This window comes from Glossina fuscipes, unplaced genomic scaffold (genome assembly GCF_014805625.2).
Source record: "Glossina fuscipes isolate IAEA_lab_2018 unplaced genomic scaffold, Yale_Gfus_2 61546, whole genome shotgun sequence".
Taxonomy (NCBI): Eukaryota; Metazoa; Arthropoda; class Insecta; order Diptera; family Glossinidae; genus Glossina; species Glossina fuscipes.
The window spans coordinates 255,408-281,386 of NW_024003757.1; the positions used below are offsets into that span (position 1 = coordinate 255,408).

General features: G+C 33.0%; 1 protein-coding gene across 10 annotated transcripts; it reads left to right on the top strand.

The window, feature by feature from the left end:
- LOC119643722 (homeobox protein onecut) lies at nt 1-24,871 on the top strand. Of its 10 annotated transcripts, none has more exons than XR_005248398.1 (7): nt 222-248; nt 370-438; nt 794-1,079; nt 2,258-5,109; nt 9,050-9,189; nt 9,265-10,700; nt 12,262-13,877. XR_005248398.1 is itself a non-coding variant. In XM_038043153.1 (5 exons), exons 3-5 carry the CDS (start codon nt 2,286-2,288, stop codon nt 9,676-9,678), a joined length of 3,378 nt encoding a protein of 1,125 aa, XP_037899081.1. In that variant the 5' UTR covers nt 229-438; nt 794-1,079; nt 2,258-2,285; the 3' UTR covers nt 9,679-10,796. The 10 variants fall into 10 exon arrangements, 1 of the variants encoding a protein (XP_037899081.1); XR_005248393.1 differs by having other exon boundaries at nt 223-311; XR_005248399.1 differs by lacking the exon at nt 12,262-13,877 and adding exons at nt 21,108-21,479; nt 21,546-21,570 and having other exon boundaries at nt 229-438.
- The last annotated feature ends 1,108 nt before the right edge of the window (nt 24,872-25,979 follow it).

A 25,979-nucleotide genomic window follows, 5' to 3' on the forward strand; every position in this document is an offset into this window, starting at 1 on the left:
AGTGGTGGCAGTAGTGTACCGATGAGGGTGGTAGTGGTGGTGGTCCATTTTGTAGTGGTGGTTGCTAAAGGTGTGCAAAATTTATTTTCTACAATACGCTTTGGCTCATAGTACTAATTTGGTTTTGCTTAGTATAGCAAAAAGGTGGTTGTGGTAGTGATTCAATTTTTGTGAACATTATTTTGGAAGCTTTCTTATTCGTTTCTTTTTTATTTGCAATTGTTATTTTTTCTGGTTCTTTCTTTTAGGTAGATTATCACTGAGTTTTTAAGCATAAGTTATAAATTCAGTTGGAGTTTAATACATATCGTGTACGGCTACACGGAAATATAATAAAAGAGAAAATTAATAAATTTTTAAAAAATTTAGGAAAATCATCAAAATCTTTTGAATTAGGAGGTTCAAAATCCTGTTCTATCGGGGAGTGCATTATCTTTGGTAAATAACGTATGCAATGGAGTCCGCGCATGACAAACTTTTTTTTATCAAAGTTAGCAAAATATCAAATGTAATGTTTTAAAGCAGTAATCTTATAACGACAAACAATTCTAATTTTTAACTTTCAAAGTAATAAAGTTTACATTAATATGTAACAACAGTCACAACACAAACACTATCAGAAAAGCATGTGTAAATGTGAAACTATATATATATATATATATTTATATGTATATATAGATTGTATATATACAGTGTATATAAATTGTATATATGTATATATTCTATATATATATATGTGTGCACATTTCTATACAAGTAAATACACTTCTTCATAATTGGTTCCAAAAAATAGATTCTCAATATACCTGAGATAATGTCAGAATATATGAAATAGACTAAACTAAAATAATATCTAAGAAAGTTATAAAAACGATTTAAAGTAGAGAAGCACCTCTTTTCAAATTAGCGTATAAAGAGGTGAACGTTGTTGTGAAGATTATAGAAAGTTGTAGTGAAAAGAAATAATAAAACGAAGGTTCCCAGTGAATCAGAAGAAATAAAACTGTTTTCAGCAAACACCAAGTGGATCGACACATGTACAAAAAAAAATTCTTCTAAAACAACCCTTTTCTACACAGGTATTTACAAAATTTATTCAAGAATAGCTACAATACTAACCACATAATAGGTTTATACATGTATGTATATTAACGATCATAAATATATGAAATTAGATAAATGTTTTGTTTATACAAATTATAGGCGTATTGCAGCAGCAAGATAATGTTGTCTCCTGCCGACATTAAACTTAAAAAAGTAATATGTTTACTAAAAGTTCCTGATTATTTTCAAAGCATACTCTGCATATATCACATCTTTATAGAGTCTGAGCGTACATAGATGAGTTTTTGAACGAAAAATTGATTGTTGTAGAAATGTTAATATTTAAATATTAATATATTAGTTACTATATACTTCGATCGTGCAAGAAAGAAAGAAACAGGAGTACACTGGGATAACCAAAAAGTTTATTAAGTTAAGCAAATATATTTTAGCCAGATTTATCAACTCAAAGTACCAAATTAAGTGGTAAAAAATCTTGCAAGGTTTACTTTGTGCAGGTCACTCATGTTGTGCAATAATTTTTGAGTTTGTTTTATTTACAAAAACCCAGTATAATTCCCATACATATCTATTTCTTTATGTTCACCTTTTATTCAAGATGAAAACCTATAAAAAACTTGAAATTTTTAGGAATAATGGATGGCGCCAAAATTGGAACTAAACAATTTTTTGTTACTGCCTAATTTTGAATATTTTGAAAAATTGTAATCTTTTAACAAAACTTAAATTTACTCCAAATTATTTTACTCCACCATTGACTATTTCATCCTAAGTCATGTTATTGGAATATTCATTTGGTCGGAATCCTCTGTCAGGGGGTCTAGGTTGTTGGTATATTGTAGCACATCCATAGAAAATACATAAAATATTTCATAATACATAAAATATATTCACTTCCGCTCGTATTAGTACTATGATATATTGATAAACACTGAAAAGAGAGATAAAAAATTTTTAAGCAGAGATACGATCGTGTGTATACATTTTTCATCAATATATTTTTTCCAGAACGGTACACAAACATTTGATTTAAAAATGTACACGCGATTAGCTTTTAAATATATAAGATCTGAACGCTTTAAAAAATCAAATAATTGTGATTGACTTCTACTTCAAATGATTATTTATTAGTAATTCCTAGACACAGAAACATGAAGGTCAACGCTTTGTTAAATGAATATTTTGTTTTCAGTTCTAGCTTTTAAAATAATCACCTTTAAATGCTCAACAATTTCACTTATACAAACATTGGCCAAAATATGGAACCAATAAACGACATTATAGACCAACAATCACTACAGCGACAGTTGGTGGAAGATAGCAGCAACGACTTAATGGTAGACCATCGTGTGTTGGTTGGCGGTTCAGCTTCACCGGCTTCTGTACTTTCTGCACATGATACAATGGTAGATGAAACTGAAATAAGTAGTTCTTCGGGCGTGGTTATGGGAAGGGGTGTGTCACATCAATCAGCTTTGCTAATGATAGGCGACAGTCCTCCATCGCATCAAGATGCCGTAGAGCCTCGAAACGTATGTAATCAAAACTATAGTGCATCGCATCCTCTGGAACATCAGCGCTTGGTTCTTGGAAGTCCAATACAAATTTTGGAGACAGACACAGCTATAAATGGTATTTTAGGAGGCTCCTCAAGTTCGAATGGGTCAAATGGACATATCATTAATGTTAAAAAAAGGAAAAAATTAATACTCTTAGGCACCCATCATCAAAAAATTAATAACGTTAACAATAACAACAATAATCACATTTACAACAGCGAACACAAGAGTTGCAGTCTTAATCTTGATGTTATTATGGATGCCATGAGTGGTACAGAACAGCAAAACTATGGTCAACCGGAAAATATAACTGGAGAGAAGGTGCGTATGCAACGACCCCTCTTGCAGCAACACAATCAAATGTTACATACGCAAACGTTCGATACTGAAGGTCATCACTCCAGCAGCCATCACCATCATGACCATAACTTGCAGCTTAACGAACATCATTCACCCGACATATTGAGTCGTCATTTGCATGAGCATGGGCGACAAATCGATACCGCTGTGGGTACTACGAATATCGAGTCACTTTCAGTTATTGTTCAAGCGCAAGATGACTCTCGTGACTCTGCATCACAAATTTTAAGTCCCGAATTGGGCGTTGTAGTAGGTGCTGAAAATTCTTTAGAGACGAACTCTTATCAGACACTGTCGTGCGTAGTGAATGAGGAACGCTTATCGCCCGCTGCCTTTAGCCCAAATTCTGCTTACGCGACTTTGACCCCTTTACAACCCTTGCCTCCAATTTCCACAATGTCTGAAAAATTTGCTTACGGTGGTCGTATAACAACTACTGAAGTTAGCACCCAAGGAAACACCACCAATACTCAAAACGAAGGTAATGAAGAAAATAATAATAACAATAATAATATTGTGAGCAATAGTACATCAAATGCCGGACAATATGAAGTCATGCCAGCAACACATCCTCATGTACAACAACACAATCATCAGCAGCAACAACCACACTATCACCGGCAAAATTTATGCTCCCTAAATTTAGGCGGTTTAAGTGGTAGCGAGCCTTCATCTTATTTAACATACGATAAGTTACCTTCAATGTGTATGTCAATAACACCCCCTCCTAACTTTACTAGTTCACCTACGCACACTCTAGCTGGAATAGTAGTTACTTGTGATTTGCCTGCACATTCGCCTGTCGGTGATTGTGGTCCGCTTTCACCTCAATCAACATACAGCCAATCAACAGATGTAAACTCGCCATCATCATTAACTCCCTGCATTTGCAGAAATCCCCATCATCCTTGTGGAGACACCAGTAGTGAAAGCAGAAGCAACAGAGTAAACAAAAGCCCAGTTGATTGCGAAAGAAGTTCAAGGCGGCATGTTATTTGTCTTTCACCAGTAACTGAGCAAGTTATCGTCACCGGTTACGAATCACCATTTGGGTGTCATCAGCGAGAATTACTTGTTAATACAATTTCCTCAACTACATCTTCTAATTCAGGAGGCCGAAATTCAACTCATTTTCAATTTCATCCACACAGTCCAGCTACTATAAGCTCTAACTCGTTGTCAGCGAGTTCACTGCACTCACCCGGTGCTACGGTGGCAACTTTAGCGCAAATGGCTAATAGCACAATGACCCCTTTATCAGCAAATGATGGAAATGGCGGTTTGGTTAACGTAGCCCAGATATCAATCGATCACGAGCCTCTTTTAGTATCAATCCCACCTTCATCTTCTTCGCCATCAACACACCACCAGTTAGAGCTAGCGACAGTAAAACCGACAGGAACAACAACTTCTGCCGCGATGACGTCTAAAAATAACGGGACCTTATCAACCCCACATATAGCTTTGGTAACCAGAAATACTTTGGCATTGAATCGAAATGTTTGTGATGTAGTCACTTCAGAAAATAATCGAACGGCAATGGAACATAATTTGAATTCACAAATCTGTCTTTCACATTCTCCCCACGAACATACGAAATTATTATCGTACGACTGTGGAGAAACCGATGATAGCGGTACAATTCGGGAATCAGAAATCCAAGTTCTGCAGCAGGAGCAACAGCATTTCAATGATATGCAAAAGAGCTCAAAGATTCATTCAAAGCATCTGGGCACAGAAAACAACGACGACGTTTCCACTAGTGTCAACAGCACTAACTTAAACGGTGATACCGAAGAGATTAATACCAAGGAACTGGCGCAGCGTATATCTGCCGAGTTGAAGCGTTATAGTATTCCGCAAGCAATTTTTGCCCAACGCGTTTTATGTCGTTCCCAAGGTACACTGTCTGATTTATTGCGCAATCCGAAGCCATGGTCCAAATTGAAATCAGGACGAGAAACATTTAGGCGTATGTTCAAATGGCTACAAGAGCCAGAATTTCAGCGAATGTCAGCTTTGCGGATGGCAGCAGCACAAATTCCCCAACGTAACAACTCTTCGCTTAGCAGTGCTATCAATAATCCGATTCTAAACCACAATCTCGTTAACAAAAGTTCAAGCGGTAAGTTTCAATCGTGAAACCCTAATTTAACCATCTGAACTGAATCAGACGTGAAAACGTTTGTATAAGGTAGAAAAACATGTAACTATGATATGGAAATACATTATTTCATTGAGCGCTTACGAAGTACGTTTCAAATTCCTTCACATCGTCCATGTTCGAAACCTCTAAATCTCAGTTGAAAATACGTTTTGAAAAAAATATTACATTTTTTGTACATTAAAACGGTACGTTGGGCGACAAGCCCTTAGCTTAAGCCTTAGTTCAAAATATTTTGGAGATGTATGTCGTGAATGGATTTTTTCGCAATTTATTGTTCGTAGGATGGCAATTCGTGACACTTCTGCATATAACTACTCACCTTCAGGATTGCAGTTCTATGGCTATCTTACGAATAACCTTAAATGAGAATCCTCTGTTTCCCTTAATATTAAATAATACTCCGTGCGTCATGTATTAGGTGTAGAGGTAAGCTGTCCGCATTTTTCGATAGAGTTCAAATTTATTGGAAAGATGCTTGTTACAGACCTTAATAATTGAAGTGCTCACTGTATACATGGTATTTTGTTCCCTTTCGGGTAGCTTACGGTTGCCATCGTGATAGATTTTCCGTGGTTTCGAGCCAAAATAGCCATTTACCCATTATTGCACATCTTTAAATTTTGTGAGCTGCTGATCGTTTAACTAAGACTGTGTCGATCTGAATAAGTGTTAAGTAGAAGAAGACAGTTCTGAAGAACAATCTACAAATAGTAGGAGTTCCCAGCCCAAGTTAAAGATCGCTTTCTACGTGGCTTTTTCTGTAGACGGACAGAGGCTGTCAGGAAACAAAATCAATTTTGAGTTCCTTTGGCTTTAGTTGATCTTGTATTCTCGAACGCTGCTTATTGAGATTTTATATCCTTTAGACGTAACTATTTCACTGAACTTTAGAAGTTCGTAATCTCTTTCCGATTCTAGAAAATGGATCTACAGAGGATTTATCATCTGAAGACTAAAATGTTTTGCTCGTAAACCACTTTCTAGCCATTATCTTACTGTATTTTTATCCCAAGCCAACTTAATCATTTTCGTAGCTTCAGCTGCATTTTTTTTTCAGTTTAAAACAGAATATGCAGCGATGTAATTGCTGTTTGTTGACATCCATCTCTTTACACTTCGATATACACTGAACGACACCTTGTAAACAACTGAAGCTTATATCGTATAAGCATCAATGTCAAAGTTATCTATGCCCAAATTTTCGGGAGAAATGAACGCGGCAGGTACGTTTTCTAAAGCTACTAATTTCAACACAGAGAACTTATTTCTGCATCTAACATTTTTATATAATTCAAATATTATAGTCTTTGTGGCATACTTTTTGCATCAAGATTATATTTTCTAAGTCAATACAACCAAGTCTTTATTTTTAGGTTTTATACAGCTTATCTAAAGTCAATTAGTAATAAATATGAGGTCTAGATAGAGTAAACAAACTGTGTTGGTCAGTAACATTGTCCCGCTTTTAAACAACAATGTCTTGGTTGGGCACTAAACGTACTATTTCTCTAAACTTAGTGAAAACATTTCCACAATGAGACCTAACCTGAGACCACCTCTGTTTTCAAAAATAAAAAAAAAAAAGTTTTTTGCTCGTTACTTACAAAGTACAACAGATACAATAATAACAATTTGCATATGGGGTGCACCTGCAGCATTTGCAGCAAAAATGGGAACTTTTGGGAATGCTTACCATATTACAGTATATAAAAATTTTATTCTTTTGTCAAAACGTCTGCAGCTCCCAGAAAAACTTTCAGAGAGTAATGTACATATTATTGATCAGTATTAAATGTGAACCGTTCTCGATATATTTGTCAATTCGTCTGTCTATCAGTCTGTCAGAGAACTGTCACAAGCAAGAAATTAAGGGAGCAAGTGATATGATAAGCTCAAGAAGAAAAATAAAAAAAAAATATTTAAAAAGTGACCAGGTATACTTCACCTATGTTTCCTTTTAGCCATACTGCCTTTGTTGGCAAATGCGAAGCTGGTAGATATTGTAAAGTACGCTAGGAATCATTATGATGTTACAAACTTACATTCCAGTCACGCATTTTAACACCAGGAGAATACATATCGTGTCGTGACAGCAATCTCTTCACAGAAAAACCTCTGATATAATATGAACACTAGAAAAAATTCTCATAAGCTTAAACATAATATTTCTTCGACGTAGTTCGGGTTTCCTCGTTGGTGTAGTGCTGCCGACATATGACCCGACTTGATGAAAAGATATGAAGATATAATGTAGACGTTGTTCATGCGTTATTTTGGTGTCATAATGACGCAAAGCTGTTGGGGTGTGAACAATCCGCAATAGTGATGCTGGAATAGAACCTATACTATTCGCTCAGTCAGATTTTAATAAAGCGATTGCAAACAAACGGTGAGGGTGTATGTTCAAACGATATTTGCAAAAACAAAGTATGTGGTCAGCTTGGATAAATCTATGTAGTCTTTTATACACAATTATACGGGAAGTTTCGCAGGTCGGCACGTGAGATTTATTCAAGAAAAATCATGCTGTGGTTACATTGTTGAGCCAATTTCAGCGTATACTATGTATATGCGGTCGGCTTGCTTATGTATTTATAAAGGTTGTCGTGAATTCTTATTTAGAATAGTTTAAAAGGAAAAGCAATTACAACATCCGTGAACGTAATAACTAGCATGACTCCTTTACTTTTTTTCGAACATGAATGGATATTTCAGTAACATCATTAGGAGTTAGTTAAGTCCTGGCAGATGACTACATGTCATTAGGACGGTAGAAAACTTGTACTACCGCTCTTTGACAGCAAGTACCTCGGAAGAATAATTTTCGCTAGCTTTTCTAAGTTCAACGATACATTGAATGTTTCAATGTGACTGCGCTCTTTAAGCAGCGCTGCCTATGGTATTAAGAGCAATTCTTTCTTTCGACCGATTAACTTATAAGTAGAGGTCTTGACAGTTGCACTCAGAAAAAACACGGTAATTTTAGAAGGAGCATATCAATGTTTTACAACAGGGTGTTTGAGAAAACGTTGTTGCTGGCAGAGCGAAACATTCTACTTCATGATTTTTGCTTATGGTAAATAGTCATCAGCCCACCGTAGCAAGAAATTCAACTAAGAAAATTGACCGGGAAATCGCTCCTGTACAAGCGCTGTCACCGCTATGAAAACGGACTTTGCGGTTTTGGCTGCTTTTTGTATTTGGATACTGCATAATTTGTCTTACGAGCTTTTGGATCTTCGAATTGAGCCCGTACAAAAAAAGCGAAACAACTGAAACGCTGCACCCATGAAAAAACCAACGACAACATTATAATCGGGCGAGATTGCCGATGAAAACCCTCCACATTGTCTTCTTCCTAATTTTCTTCATTTTCCTGAGAATATATCAAATATTATACTCTATTTTCATATGAAAGCATACTTCTCATGAGAAACTTTATATAGGACGTGATTCAGAATCAGACCTACTATGTCCAAATATGTCGATCTCTACGCTTAATTAGTATTATAAACTAATTTTTAATATTTTATGATGCCACTAATTTTCATAGTAACAGCTAGATGGACATAAATTTAATAAGCAAGTAAGTCGTTCATGAACGATACTGGTATTGATTTTATCTGCCGGATGTGGTAATTGGCGTTTTCGAGTGTCCAGTCTTCCGAAACTTGCTGACGACGAATTCCGATTGACATTCCAGCAAATCACTGCAAATGTCACGATGTTCAACCCTTTATATCCTTGAAGTCTGACATAACGCAAACATTCTTCTTTCCATTCTTCTTTACATTATTGTAGTAAAAACTCGTGAGACACTTTCATGTATTTTTTCTTTGCATAAGAATTTGAATCGCTTGTATATTGTGGTAAGATATATCCTATTATATATTTTTAGGTACCGCTATATCTGGTATTGTAACCACACTATCTCGGCGAAAAGATGAGCCACTTCAAATAGAACATATGCCACAACCAAAAAAGCCACGGTTGGTCTTTACCGATTTGCAAAGACGTACTTTGCAAGCGATATTTAAAGTAAGCAGGAATTTGTTACATTACAATGACCTATACTTGAAATAAAAAATAAATTATCAATACTTTTATGAACAGGAAACTAAACGACCTTCCAAAGAAATGCAGGTAACTATTGCTCGTCAATTAGGTTTGGAACCAACTACGGTTGGAAATTTTTTCATGAACGCTCGTCGCCGTTCCATGGATAAATGGCGAGACGATGATGGCGGTGGAATTAACGTCAAAAATTCTGCCGATCAGCATAATAGTAAACATGATACTAACAATGGAAATCTATTAAATAAAAATAGCAATAATCGCAACAATAGAAATAATCATCTAAGTCCTCAAAGTCTTCACTTACAATTATCGACATCGTTATCTCCTGGTAACCGACATTCGTTAGAGTTGAACGATGATGGCGACATGGATTTGGATTTGGACCATAACGATTTTCACTTGGGTGGTGACAACGACGATGACCATCACAAATCCGATGACATGTTGTGACACAATGTAGAAAGTCTGATTTTAAAATTGGAATTCTATGTAAACCAACTTCAGCTGCTGCATGATTATGAAGACCGTCTGCATAATTTTATTAATATGCATGGTCATGAATTTTCCGAGCATATTTTGAGTAAAAAGAAATATATGAGTGCTTTACACATTCTTAAGCGACCGCTGGAAAATAAGAGTATGGTTGTCAAGCTCGAAATGGCCGAAAGAAAAAAACCGGAGTATACCATAAATTTAACCCCAAAGAAAAGTGTAAAATTCGTAGGGTTTGAAAGAGCAAATATTCGATTCGAACTTTATTTCAGAATCACGAGCCAGGCACTCAAACCTTTTAAGATTGCACCTTATTCGTTTGTCGTACCCACCAAATTGCTTTTCCAAATCTTAGTGTTAGGAAGATTACTCCTGGTTAAATTTTCGAAGGGCCAAGATATAACGTTGATAGAGTTCGAATTAACTTTAAATTCAATTAAACATGGGCATACAATATACTTGCACTTAAAAAACTTTTTATGTCATCAAGCAGATCAGATAAAGATGAAGCAGCATAAAAATGTAATAGATTATTCTCGGAAAATTGTGGCCAAAAATCCGATAAACAGAAAAAAGGGGCTGTCCAAATATATATTGCTATTATCATCAACTGGAAGTGTTTATCACAATTACTTTGCTGCTTCTGTTGATAACCTAAGCATCAGTTCACTCACACAAGCAACCTTCACCTTTATCTTCTGTTAACTGGTGCTAACTTTTCGCTAAACCAAAATATTTATAGTAAATCACCAGCGTTTCGTGAGAATGCAAAAAATAAGCGCATAAATAAATATAGTCTATATAAGGCATTTAAATTGCATGCACATATAAATACAAATGGAAATAATCCAATTTCAACCGTTGTAATTCGATTTGATAAAAACGATTCAACAATTTGGGGACTTGCAAAACACACAACTCATGTAAGATGAAAAAAGTAGTGCAGTGTGCGGTGAGGAAGGACCTGTAAAAACTTCCAGGTAATGGTCAATTGAAAAATGGTGTCTTTTCAATCACATGCATTAGTACAAATGTACACATATATGGGCTGAAATTTTCTTTTGAAAGGGGTTAAATAATTCTTTTCAACTATATTATTTCAAAACAATACATTGATAATATAAAAATTACATGTAAAAATTTCATTTTCTGATATTATGCTTACCACCGGGAATAATTTTTTATATACATATTCGTAAAAATATGACCAGTCAAATTGCTATCAATATTTGGTTTTTATGGGAAATAATTGCACTATTCAACAATAGGTATATCTTTCTTTTTTTGAATAGATACCCGTCGAGAACGTAGAAATAAGTTCACAGAAATATTGAAGTTCGCATTAGCCTACATGCAAAAATTTATGCCTAATTTAGTTTTGATCACCTCATTGCCGCAGCACATCTTGCAATTTTGAACAAGAATTCAGTTTTGCTAACGTTGGCTTAAGCGTTTAGTCCTAAAAGCGCTTCTTCTTACTTACCACCATTGTATTACTGTTGATCACTAAAACGAGACAAGTTGATATTTGGTCCATATTTCTCCAATTTTTTGTAAAGAATTTTTTAAAATATTAAAGCCGCAAGGAATGAAATTAGTCAGGTTTTATCTTAAAATTTTTTGCATAACTCTCTTTATTTAACACAGCAGGCATTTACATGATGGTGCAAACATTAGACAGTTTTATAACATATCCGCCAAGAGGAATTAATTTGAATAGGCTGCAAAAATTTTTATTAATTTTTTTTTTTTAAGAAGGTCAATCGAAATGTCTGTATAGTATCTGTCACTTTTTATAATTAAGTTCCGTCTGTTCAGCACAAAGAGACAGTATTTATATTCAAACAGCCTTAATCTTGCGATTGCGGAGAACTACCCGATTTGTTTTGCATGAAGCATGTAAAGCAATTCCTTTGCTCCATAAGCCGCTTGTCCTCTTATTTCTTTACAAACTTTTATATTTCTTCGTTAAATTATCTCGCAACAGCCAATTATCATGAATATTATACAAAATACTTGAATATATATATAATTTTTAAACATTCGCTTGCGCCGGCATACACAGTAAGTAAGACTGGCTCAGGCAAATGTTTTTACGAAGAACATGCTAACATGCGCACATATTTGAAAACGTAGAAAGTCAGTTTCATATATAAATATTTATGATCGTTATTTTGTTTAATAATTCGCTAAAGACCATTATTATATTTTAAATAATAGTAAATCATAAAACAAAAGGATAAACACAATATGCCTAAGCATATATATGGCTTCACATTCGAAGAACGATCATTCTTTTCAAACATATATCGCTCAACTATTCGCGGGAGTCAATAAGAAAAAATATTTTTGTTACAAAATTTCACACAGACTACTACAATCAGTCCAAAGGCCCTTTAACACTTCGATGTTCTCTTATAGACTGGTTTGTCAAAAGAACCTCAAAATTTAGTTTTGGCAATGACCTCACCATTTGACGCAAATTTTTGTTCTTCTCAATATCTAACAGTGAATTAAGATTTATTTCAAATTTTTTTACAGTAATACCTAATTATCATATTTGTTTATTGAGTGCAAGAAGAAGAGATAGAATTAAAAGGCTGCATCAACGCGGAAAACAGGTATCGCATAAAAGAGAATATTCACTTACCTTACCCTATCCTAATTTTCCTGTGTATATCTTCTAACTAAATCATTGATGTTCTGACTTTATCCTCTCCTTATATTTTCGCCACCTGAAGTTGTGTTGTTAATTTTTCTTTTTTTGCTTTTGCTAAATTAAATTTTACTCCAAGGGTCACACTTACTCTTAGAAACTCTTAGTGGTGAGTTTAACACAAGAACAACACTAACGGCAACTAATAATAACGATGATGCTAACAAAGTAAATATTATAACAATAAAGGATGAAAGAAAATGCTGCTGAAACGAAGTAAAAACCAGTCTTTAAGTTGAAGGATAAGTGCTTTAGGTTAAGCCCTTAGTGGTAGCTATCACCAGCGAAGGCTCTAAGGAAATCCATAAAATAAAGCGACCAGCTACTCCGCTGAACCGATCATAAAGAGGTCTGCGATGATTTTAACGTTTTCTTTGGAGCTTCGGCAGTGCGATTATATTGTATAAACAAAATAATAATGTAGTTGAAATAACTGCAAATTAGGCGATTTCATGAACTAATTTCGTTTCAAGCTTTAGGTTTTCATGTCGTGCACTTGCAAGTCAACTTCAACCTCTTTTTTGGAGAAAACTAATGTAAAGAAAGTAAAATTTTATTTTTGGCAAGATCGGCCATCAAATTTCCTACACCACTTGACTTGGTGTAATTCTTCACATACTTTTGTCATAAAATACGATAAATTGTTGTTATCTAAAGGGTTTCTTTCGTGAAAACTCTTATATGAAATACATTTATATGTGATATCACTATCTTGGATTAACAGAAATTTAGAAACGAAATTTTCCAAATTCATTTCCACATTATTTATATAGCATTTTTTTTAATGGGGAATTATAAAGAGGATAGCGCAATCGGAACGATTTTCAATAGAGCTCGTCCTGCAACGAAAACATACTAATATGTCCTATTTTAACGAAACATACCTTCGCGACTTGTAGATCGAACGCATTAACACGAACACAAACGTCAAAGGGAGGGTTGGACAGATATGTCTAATTAGGCAGTGATTCTGAGTCGATTTATGCAGGGAAAGGTGAGTCTACTTCAAATCCTTCTGGGTGTTTGACACATCCGCGCAAACGTAATATACACTTACAAGGTATACAATGCAAGGTATGACAAACTGGGTGTGTGAAAGCTTATATATATTTATTTTCACACAGCACTTCATGTACATCGCGAATATTAAAATTTTGTATAATATACGTGCCCAATATAAACAATATTTATGTCAACTACTTTAGATAAACAGTTACTTTTAGCAACTTAGTTTATTATATATTTTAAGTATTATCTATTGACCACACGTCGAAAGAAAATGTTAGATATATTGAAGAATTTGTTATCCCCAGCCAACTACTGTAGAAATTTTATAGTTTTCGTAGTTGGGTTTTAAACAAACTATTAGAAATGTTTTTCTTCATATGTATCCTGTTGGGATCCAACAATATACGGTTCATTTCATTGTATATACGGTATTTAAAAAATTATTAGAAAATTCTTTGTATCTGAAAATGTTGAAAAATGTATGTAGAAATAAATACACAAAGAAATAAACATTTACTTTTTCTTGAATATTTTTGCCTATTGTTGAGTGTTCAGAAATCGACTTAAAATAACTTAACAAAGTTAAAGACACTGATGCTAACTTGCCCCTATATATTTCATTGTTTCATCGCACATTAACCTATTTAATTTATTAACGCTGTCATAGTCATTTTTGTATTACTAAATTATAAACATACGTATATCTCGCACCTATAGGCATTTTTTTTGGTATTTTTACCTTTGTATACACTAGTGTGGTAAGGTTGCAGTAAGTTTATGCAGATGCACACAACACGCAAAATGACTTGAAATTGAACCACTTATTATGACATTAACTGTTTCAGTGGAGTCTATTCGTCTGTCTGATGTATGTCCATCTATTTTAGTGTCCGATTTACCGTTTAGTTTTGAAAATATTTTAATAACATTTGTCATATTGACCTATTTTGACTGGAAATATGTTGAAAATGAATTACATGAAACTAGTTTTACGACTATATCCCATATTGCACCGCATTTAAAGAATGCCCTTATTTGAAAAATATTTGTGCCTTTTAGTAACAAACAGATCCTTTTCAACTAAAATAGGTCAAAAATAATAAGCTATTTATTAGAAGCTCTATTAAATTCTTTGGACCTCGTCCCATACTTAATAAGTAATTAACCTTTATACCACAAATCAGTTTTAATTGTACATGAAAATTGGTGAAGAACAAATCTTTCTCCTTAAGAAAAAATTGAACTCTGCTAAATTTTGGTCACATGAGTCAAGCTTTAGAATCTTACCTCATATCATGGTATTTATTGAAACTAAACTTTTATATGGCAATTTTTAACAATTAATAATGAAAATAAATAAGTTAATGATAGTAAACTTAGATATATTTCGGATCTCTCCATATAAGTTTTTTTGAAAGTAAGTATTGGAATGAGACAAATTCCCTATTTTTAACGAATTTTTAAGTTTTGATTGTAGTAGTGAAATAACTCTAAGGTATTCAATACTCAACTTTGCCGAATTAAAACGTTCCCCATATTATAAAGGTAAATTAAGTTTGTGCGGGTGTATGCGTTATATTGGTCCATTAAATGTCTACTTAATATACTATTTTGATGAAAGAAAAAGCACTTTTGTAAATCAATTTGATCGAACAATTTTCACGATAAATCCTCCTCCAACACCGTATTTTAAAAAAGTCCTTGAATTTTTTCAATGGTTCGACGAAAAGTTTGGGCGGGCCAGGTCCATTTATTGAAAATTTCCCCTTTTACGGCAAGAGGCCACTCAAAAAAATGGCAACCCTCCGACATTCTTAATCACACCAAAAAGTTGTATTTTGTTTCAGAAATGGCTTACCAATGTTAGCTTTACGTTAATTCCGAAGTTATTGATTATCACCTAACTGCCGTGTGCGACACACCACACACTTAAAACTTCTGAGACTTATTACATGCAAATGAAATATGACACGGTTCGTAAGTTTTGACAACAATGAGTTTGCAGACCTTTCCTTTATTTCAATAACGCTTACAACATTTTCCGAACGGAATTTTGGGTAGCTTTGTGGCTGTCTGATATTGTCTACACAAGGTTAGTGTTTGTAACTACGTTCTCATCACTACAATAAAAAAAATTACTTGAAAAACTAAGGTTTTGAAAGAATTTTTATTTATATTTTAAAATCTGGAGCTTGTCATCTCCACATTATAATTACAAAAATTGTAATCTATTTATTAAGGAGCGAGGTTTTCCAACCTTAGTGCTTAATTTTACCTCTTCATAAGTCAACGAAAGTCGTCATAGGTATATAGCAACACTTATGCCTTGCAAATTTTGCTTGAATAAATAGTTACCCAAAGAGTGCACGAAAGATTACTTCCTTCGCTCGAAACTAACGCATATATTTACTGTCATCACTTAATAATGTGCTAATGTTAACTTTAGTTAGAACATTTTGAAAGAATGTTTGAGTGTGTGTATGTAAGTGTTTAGTAGTTAGGCTTGAATTCTCTTTCTCACGAACATAAGTCATAGAGATGAGTATATTTACAAAGCACGACTAGAAATAAAAACAAACTAAAATGACAACCTTGGGCAAATGTAAATAATATAAGTGAATATATATACAACATACATAAGCATACTTGTAACACCAACAGCAAGTAAAATACCAAAAACTCAAGCATCAGTCTACTTAGATCTATGCATAAGAAGTTATTTATTATTATTATTATTATTATTATTAATTTCGCCAAAGAAAAAAATTCTAAGACTAAACTCTTAAAAGCACTAGCATCTAAGGCTATCGGCTTTTATTAAAAACTCTATCGCACTTGAGATTCGAACCCACGACCATTGACTTGCTAGTCGAGATTCCTCGCCTTCGGCTACTCAGGCGAATTAAGAAATTATTTAGAAATACACATACTTACGTAGAAAAACTTTGATCGAAAAATGAAAATATATGGTAAGGAAATAGTGGGATATTCTTCCATCGCTTCTTCTTACGTGCATTTAAAAGCGTCTCACACGAATGAATACAATGTACACATGTTACATGTATATTATTTTAAAGGATGTCTATCTATTGTCATATGGACGCCATAGCATGTTTATTATTAATTAATTTTATCTACGAAGTATCACTTAAATGAATTAGTTCTATTATATTATGTTCACTAAACGCACATCCCGTCAATTAAAAAGAGCATTTAAACTGAGATTGCTTTCGATAAAATGCTTAACGCCTGAGGCGTTACATCGTCATTCGTAAACTATGGAGCCTATTATAATTCAATACACAACAAGGCAATACCACATTTCATCAAGAAAATTTTTGGTAAAAAGTGATAATAGAAATCATTTATTAAAATCGAATTATAAAGATGGAAAATAAAATGACAGTTTCGCTCAAATTCAATCATAAATCACTGTCTCCTTGCCTGCATCCATTCCAATATCAGTTCGAATTGGGGTTTGTTAATAATTTCAATACTACATATATATGTTATGTTAATTAATTTTAGAAAACCATAAATTTTTACCAATCATTTTTATCTCATTTAATTTGCTCCAAAAATATTGTTTTTAAATTAAAATTTTTGTCACAAAGAACTACTTCCAACCAATCTTAAAGATTTATAGGAGATATCAAAAGAATATTAGGATCAGATTTCAAATTTAATTATTTAGACAACTTTCACAATACTTCGTATCCATTATTATTTCTAGGTACTTAGAAGGTTGCTTAAAAAATAATCGATCGTTACAGAATTACAAATGCATATTTGGTTTGCATATCCATTCGTTTATAGTCGCAAAAAATTTAAAAAATTTGTCTTCTAAATTTATTGTAATTCAAGTTTATCTAATCTTAGGCGCGCAATGTTGCTATTGCTAAATGAATTAATACATGATACATCGATTAAATATCACCGGAATCTAATAAAAAATATATTTTACATTCTGCAAAATTCTTTATATGACAATATAATCTCTTTCAAAAGTGATAGTCATATTAGCGCTTTTCAAATATTTCGATGAAATTTTTATAGGACGATATATTTATCCCAGTTCTTTTCTCTGCAGCATTCTTTTGAGATATGCAAATAGATAATAGTAGATTACAACCAGATAAAGTTCAAAACACACATTGGCTTTGGATATCTTTATTTTCTATCTCCCTTTCCACATATTGCGTTCAGTATCATCACTGTCCATTGCTTCGTTCAAAATTAGTTAACTACTACCCATAAAAAGAATTGTCGTGACATTTTTAACCCTGTTTTGAGATTCAGCGTCATCTTTTCCCATTAAGAAACAGCATTTAATCGAGACACGAACTTTGCATTTTTCTATTATTTTAAAACTAATAAAATTAGCGTACGTAAACCATTAACCCGTAAACGCATATTTTTTACAATTTTAAATTTAACTAAAGTGTAACTAGAATATAGACAATTGGCAACAAATGCATTAAAGTGTTAAAACTCTTGAATTGAAATGATATTATACAAGAATCGTTTGAAGGTTAGAAGATATTATAAACTGCTTGATTTTTTTTTTTAGAAATTACATGTCCACTTTTTTCTTTGTCATCATCCAAATTATCAGCACCCTTGAAGAATAGTCAGCTTTGTTATCGCTTCAGTTCACACCAACAGTTTTTATTATATTTTAAATTGAAATGCAATGGGCCTAAGCGTGCCACTAAAAATTGTTTAAGAGCAGCTGAAGACACTAGAATAATGCTGATAACTATCGCCTTAATTAATTTCACGACCTCGAAGGTATTCCACGGTTTTTACCTTTACTTCCATGTTTTCCTTTCTTCAATATAATTAATATAAATAAAGAATTTCATGCCGGTCCATTTATGCCTTTAAAAATCAAATTATGCTTTTTTGTTTGTCCCTATAATTTAGATTATTTTGTTAGCAGTCATTATAACTATATCTTGTACCATCGGTGACAAGTGCGTATATTCATTTGAGATAAGACTCACAATATACTGCTCGATTCAATTTTCGAAATACTTTAATTAAATTTAATAACCATCCCATTAATCACTTTCATAAATTTTTAATTTTTATCATTTTCTAGACTTACTAATCTTTACTAAATTTGTAAAATTGCATTGTAGTAGGTTAAATAATGTAGGGCATATAAAATCGGTTTTGGCTAGCTATGAACTATTAACTAATAAATTTTAATTTATACTTTTCGCCAGTGCTTGTGAAAAACGTTGAGTTCTCCAAATAACTAAAATTATTCTTACGATCGTTATCATACTCGAACAAAGAGTACATCCTCTGCTATACAGATGTATATTATCAAAGACAACTAAATATATAGATATTCCAACATATTGTTCAAAATTGAGAATAGGAAAACTTCAGCAAACCATTTGTGTATCGGTTATCAATAATAGTGTTAATTGGCAGCTATTTCACAGCTTGCTCTTTCGTTGTCATTTTTTTTGCTGCTCTCATCTTCTCAACGTTAATCTTTAATAGTATGTTGAGATGGAGTCACTTCCTAACCCATTGGAAGCCCGCTGAAATTATTATGATGGCTAAACTTAATAAGCCTGAAAAATGGTGTAAGCGCATATAGGCCAATTAATTTGCTGGTTACTTTGTTTAAACATTTCAAAAAGTATATATACGAAACCTTCTTCCAGTTCTACAGCAAAAAACTATTAATTCTAATTACCAGTTCGAACTTTTAAGCCGTTTATATTAAATTGAAGATGGATTTCCACAGGTACATGTCCTAAGTCCTATACTTTCTGCAATTTTCAATATCAGATGTTTCGATCGCTGAAATATTTTAACTGCGACATCGGTTGATGGTACAGTAATCCTATTTTGATCTAGTGATTCCATGAATGCTTCCTATGAACTATAAATTCATCTTAACAAATTTTGCTTAAACCAAACAAACGGAATATAAAAACATATGCTGAAAAAACTGCGTTTTACGTTTACCTTAAATAAGGGTTCTTCTCTTTTTTATGTGAATAGGCACTATAGTGTATATGTATGTCGCAAATACGCTTTCTTTTTTATTCTAAGTTTTATATTTGTCAAATGCTTTGAAAAATTTCAGTAAAAATGTTCACATTAAGAAATATTATTTAATTATTACAGATTTATTAATTTTGTTTGATTACATATATATATTCGATACATTTTATCCCATTTTTCATATCACGTATGAGTTATTGTACATGGCGCTTATTTATATTACATTATTATTATGTATTTATTTAAGCTAATTGCCATATAACACATCTTATTTTATGTATTAATTTTGTACCATAACATTTCGATCACAAACAAGGCCTGTGAGATGAAAGGGAAGATAAAAATTTTTGTTTAGAATCATAGTCATACTTGCCTTTATAAGAGAAAACGTTGTAGGTTGTACACATCCAACATGTTATTTCTGCCTATGTGCTACATGAATAAATCATAATTGCATCATTTTTATTATTACTAACAAATTCACGACTATTGCATTACAAATGTATATATCTGATCACAAATGAATAGACGTGTCTTATCGGTTATATTTCTGAAATTGGGTAGCAACATTCTTTAGAATAATTCGTTAATACGTTAATATACTTATTCTTTTAACTTTATCGCCCCTCCATGTAGTCTGAGTCGCAGGACTTCGGTCAGCAATGATCTACAAGAATTAAGTTACGAGTTAGAAAGTCACCTCTAAACAACATTGTAAAAATGGTAAACTTTTCAGTTAAATCAAAATCAGCGTTTTTGTAATATAAAACGAGAGTCAAGTTTTTACTTTAGGAGTTATCTAATTATGACTTAGAAGGTTGTCTATACCAAATGCAATAACTTCTAAGTCCTAGATAGATAACGCTAAGTGTACAGATAACGCTAAGTAGCTACAAGCAAGTTAGTTCAGAAAGGGGTTTTTAGAAAAGTACCACGTTGTGTACAGACCTTCCTTCAATTTTTACAGGCTGTGAATTTCTTCAGAGCAGGAGTGGTAGGCATACATATATAAATATATATATATATATATATATGTACCCCCTTATAAGCCAGAAAGCAAACGGTAACAATTTGCGGGCATATAAATAGACTTTATTCTATTGTGGTTATTGCGTTGTGAGTAACTTGTTATGGGAAAATTTTTTTTTTGGTAAATTGTAATTTCACGAATATATTTTTGCACATAATAAATAGGCGTTCTTATATTAATGTGAATAGAATTGAAATCTAAAATAAGTGAATTATATCTGTATATATTTTATTTATTTAGGCTATGTCTAGATGCCCTATATCTAGTAAATATAAAAGGTTTTTAATTAAAGTTGTAATTCTGACATAAAAATTTATTTATTATATTTACTTATTGTATATTTAATATTTGCATATGAAATTCAGCTACAATAAAATAAAAGCCGAATAAACATTATGCTAACATTAAAACACACTTTTCTAAAGTACGAAAAATAAAGAACAAAACGAACAAAATTTATGTATAAATATACAAATGTACGCCTCTCGCACAAAGGCATATTTGCAACTCGCCTATATCCGAGTTGGGTGTGAGCCCTTCAGCCAATGCAAATTTGTAAGGCTTGGCAACCAATAATAAGAGATACATTTACTTTTGCACTAGATTTACGGATACTGTGTGTACACCTAAGAACCGCCAATTCGACGAGTAAATTTTATGAGTCGTCACAAACGCAACAATAAAGATGGGATGGGATGAAATATTCCTTAAACAGTCAAGTATGTGTTTTAAAAATGCGCCTGATCGGTTCACGTACACGCTCGCAATATAGAGGAAGATAAAACAACGTCAGGAAACACCGACAATTTCCTTTAGTTTTCTCCTGTAACTTTCAACTCGGCTAATATACTTCTTAAAAACCGCTACATAGGACCCTAAACAGATTGAGAAATTCGTAATTATACCTACATTAGCTGAATTCTATGAACGTAAATATTGTGGAAGAATGGTTATGTATATCTCCTAACAAAGCCGGTGAGTGAATAATATCATTTACGTAACTAAGAAGTAGACGCTTGAGATAAACTTTTGTTTCTCTAGTGGAGAAATGGTTAACAGTAATAGTCTATTATCATAAGGAGCCTCGCATTTTTCTTTGACAACATTGCTTTTTTTGAGGTTTGATGGCACAAGTTATCTAGAGCTGATGCGACAGGAGTATTCGATGTTCAAGGACGAGAACACATTAATATCATCAACAGTACATTATGACAAGGCTTGATTTGTGACATGGCCCATGTGAGGTCATTGAAGTACAGGCAAATAGAAAGTCGCTGCTTGGAGGATCACATGATATCAAGGGAAATTCAATAGAAATTAAGAAAAGAACTCCCAATGCATTGTTACGCAGATAAGATATTATCCATCTCAATAATTATGAAAAGAAACCAGAAGCTCCAAAGTTAAAAATTAATAACATATAATTAACTTAGTTAAAAACTTTTTTTCAATCAGTGTATACGACATCCGTTGGTGAGCTAGTAGAGAAAACGTTGAAAATACTACACATAAATTCTAAGAGGTTCTTTACTGTCAGGAAGTTATGCTGAAACAAACAAAAATATGATGTGAAAGCAAAACCTATTTGCTAAGTATTAATTTATCCAATCTATTTTGGTAAAACACTCAATTTGACAATGCTTCTGTAGTTATCCCTGAGATGTCTATTTCTATATACCAAATAACAGTGCCTAATTCACCAGCGCATGACAATATAATTTGTCATATTCAGAAATTGCCAAAATAGAAACCTAACTAGAATTAATTCCCTGGTAAGGGTAGCTAACGGTAGAATCATAATTAGCAGCCGAGAAATTACGTTGGAAGTATTCGGCAAAGAAATCCGAAATTTCGAAATCATCAAGAAAGCCAAAACCATTAAAAGGCCTCGACGAAATAAATATGGAGACTGTTCTTTTGGGGTTGACAGTTTTATAAAAATATATTGGCTTAATAATGAAGAGTAAAGATTTTATCTCTTGTACTTCTCTTACATAATGTTTGTGGTTTCAGTAATTAAATGTATGCCAAGCAATAGAAGAGCGTTTCATGAAGGAACATTGAATACTGAGCTTTGAGAAGCAAAATATTAATTTTCTCAAAGGTACATTGTGGATTAAAAGTAAAGAGACTTAATTTATTTAAGCGGTTCAACGAACTATCATAACTGCAATGAAAAACCAAGCTAAATGCTACATGATACAAACCGTCAGGTAAAATAAAAGATTTGCAATGTAATGGAACTAAATCAGGGAAATTTGCAATGCTCTGATGTAAGAATGTACTACAATTGAAAATAAGAACACAATTACATCGAATCCGTTTCAGCTTAAAAATTTCTTTGGTAAACATATCACCCAATCATCAATCGGATACAATGACAGAAGGCATACAGCCCGAATTATTACTGACATAGCAAATGTCGTGCGGTAAGGTAAAACTCACAAAACTTTGACAATCTGACGATTTTCAAATTTCAACAACATCGTGAAGTTATGAAAAGTTTGTTGTCAATTTATGCTCAAATCACAAGAAATTCAATTTCTAGAGAAATTGAAAATTTATGGAAGCACGACAGGGAGACAATTGTGAAGGAAATTAGGACGCCATCTTCAGTTCGATCTAATCTATATCTTCTCAAAGCTTGGAGACTATCGGAGAAAAGTTGGACCAAATGTATACCAGGTTCAAAGAATTTATGTAAGTGGGTCGAAATTTAGAGTTAAGACTCTTAACATTAGAGTAAATGATAGACACTGCACTTGAGGAATAGCTTAGTTATTTGTATTATAGGTGAAGCACGTACCAAAAGAAGTGTATGCGAAAGAAAAAAAGAACCGTGTAGCGCAAAAGAGACAATGAATTTAAGTAAAGGGTATCCTGGTTTACAATTCTAGCCAAAATAAAAAATAGAATTTCGAGGTTAATGATCTCAAAATCAATTCAAGGCGATGTTATCGATGGAAGATAACTACTGGCTTAAGCTAATGAGTCTAACAAGTTGAGAGGATAAAAAGCAGCCATGCACGTCGTGCAATACCCGAGAGCACTGGAGTGTTAATGTATTTGTAGAATAGAAAACACATTAGTGGTTATCAATGCAGATATTGTATCTGAATTGACGCTTACTACATTAGTGTAACCTTATAGCCCTTTTAACTAAAAGATACCATGAGAACTAAACCAAACGATTAGTGCAACCTGGATAAGACGACTGACAAAATCTTATCATTTTGTCGGTCTGCTTACACGTTGTTACGCTCATACAATTACGTTTTTAGAAAATAGAGAACGTTGAACCTGCTTATTATAGCATAATGATATTTAAGTATGGAAACAAAATATGTAAAATGCAAGCTCAGCTAAACAAATGATATAAGAACAAAATACAGCAAATAAAATGTGCAGGTATGCAAAATATAAAAGTGCAACGTCAGCTAAAGTTATAAGTACAGAGTTATATGGAAAAGTGTATAAACTACTATATAAATTAAAATGATGAACAAGTATATAGCCAAGGTATATACAAGTGATTATCGCAAAAGCCAATCTGATATCAAGTCTCTTAATTTAGCAAAAAGCACAATAGTTGTAAGATTAGTTATGGATAGTAAAAATCTGCTATGATAGCATGACGATTTCAAAGTTTGACTAAAAAATGTTAAAAGAGTGTGACAACATTTGAGTAAGATTTTTACTGTATTGAATGCCAAGCAAGGAAAAGAAGAAGGGTAAAACGAGTAAGTTGTCTTCCTATCATCAAACTATGAATTTAAAATTAAAGTTCCTGCACAAAAATTAATTCTGAAATTCATAGTCACCCCTAAGCAATTCCAGAAAACAATATTGCGGAATGCAAGTAAAACAAAGCGTACATATTTTCATCTGATATGTTTGCGTATACACATTCAGCTTAAAGCTTCATAAAAGATTATATTTGAAAAATGTCGAAGTAAAAATTTGCAAAAAAAAATTGAGGGAATTGTTGCATTTCACTCTTTTGGGGTCATATTGTTAACCAGCTGTATATTTCCATCTTCCACATTTTAATAAAGCAGAAAGGGAACGTATTACATACCTACTTTCCGGTCGCCGATATACCAATAAAACATAAGTATAATTAACAATAATAAAAATTACTATTATTAGGGACAAAAATAACATCAAAGTCTACTGCCAGTACAACCTTAATAACTACAATAACAATTGCTAACAACTATGACATCTACAGAGATAGTAATTCATTTATACAATTACGTAATGAATATTACCATAGTGACTAGAATAAGATCAATAACAGCAAGAACAACAACTAACAAAATCAGTGGCAACTGCAACCGTAACAACGATAACAACGACAATTAAAGACACCGGCAGAAGTAGCAACAAACTACACAAAAAATAGCTACAATAAGAAATACAGCAACAGCAAAATCAACTACAAAAGCAGCTACAGCACCAGTGAAAGCAGGAAAAGGGCCAACAGCATTGTAATTGCATTGTATTATTTTTAATCTCCCTCTTTCTTATTCAATTGTATTAGAGCACAATGCACATATACGGTCATCAGATAAATATTTTTTTCATTTCTAATAAAACCTAAACGATAAAAGATCAGATGATTTTTTTTTATTTTTGACATTGGTTCATACCATCATCGGCTTCAGACAGATTATCGCACACTTTCTAAGTAAAACATAAAATTCGTAAATGATTTACAACAGGTAAAACTCTCACCCCAATCAGCATCACTATTGGACCGTTCACCACGCAGCACGTAATTTAATTCCCAATCTTTGGTACCAATCAGGTAACACAGATTATGGTTTACAGCCGACATGTGTTTTATATATAGATTAGTGTACGTCTGGTATTGTTGTTAGAATGATGCACATATTGCAGATTGGCATCCTTTTTGAGATACACTGTTGCATTCATGTGCACATTTAGTTTGAAAGCCTGATCGTAATAGGTTTACATAATTCCATGCCACAATGATTAAATTTTTTCATAATTACGCTGGTTTACGGGAATTGCACCTATGTCCACATCGCAATCTACTCCCATGCCCAAAAAACGACGCACTTCTCCTTTATCTTCTACTTCATATTCTTTAGCAATCTGCATTTTTACGGGTAAAACTTCTTTTTTTGCCTTTGCAAGCAAATAAAATATTGTCTATTTTGATTAAAATTATATCGTCATTCCGGTTTGTTTTATATGAAAAAGCTCTGTCTGGACATTGTGTGATGTTTGGTTTCTTAAGAACATCACCAAGTTCATGATTTCATTCTCTCTCACTTCACTTCCTTAATCCATAGACCCATTTATTTAATATTCATACCTTTTAAGAATATTTCCCATTTACTAAGTTGTCTCACGTAAGCTTCATCATATAGTTCTCTATTGAGGTAGGCCGCTGCGATATCAATATAATGTAAATTCTCTTGACTTCCTAACGCCAATAGCAGTCTT

Excerpts from the sequence above, each read along its gene's own strand:
- LOC119643722 (XM_038043153.1), top strand. The coding sequence starts at position 2,286 with ATGCTCAACAATTTCACTTATACAAACATTGGCCAAAATATGGAACCA. Across the intron at positions 5,110-9,049 it reads CGTTAACAAAAGTTCAAGCG|GTACCGCTATATCTGGTATT; the intron begins GTAAGTTTCAAT and ends ATATATTTTTAG. Across the intron at positions 9,190-9,264 it reads CTTTGCAAGCGATATTTAAA|GAAACTAAACGACCTTCCAA; the intron begins GTAAGCAGGAAT and ends TTTTATGAACAG.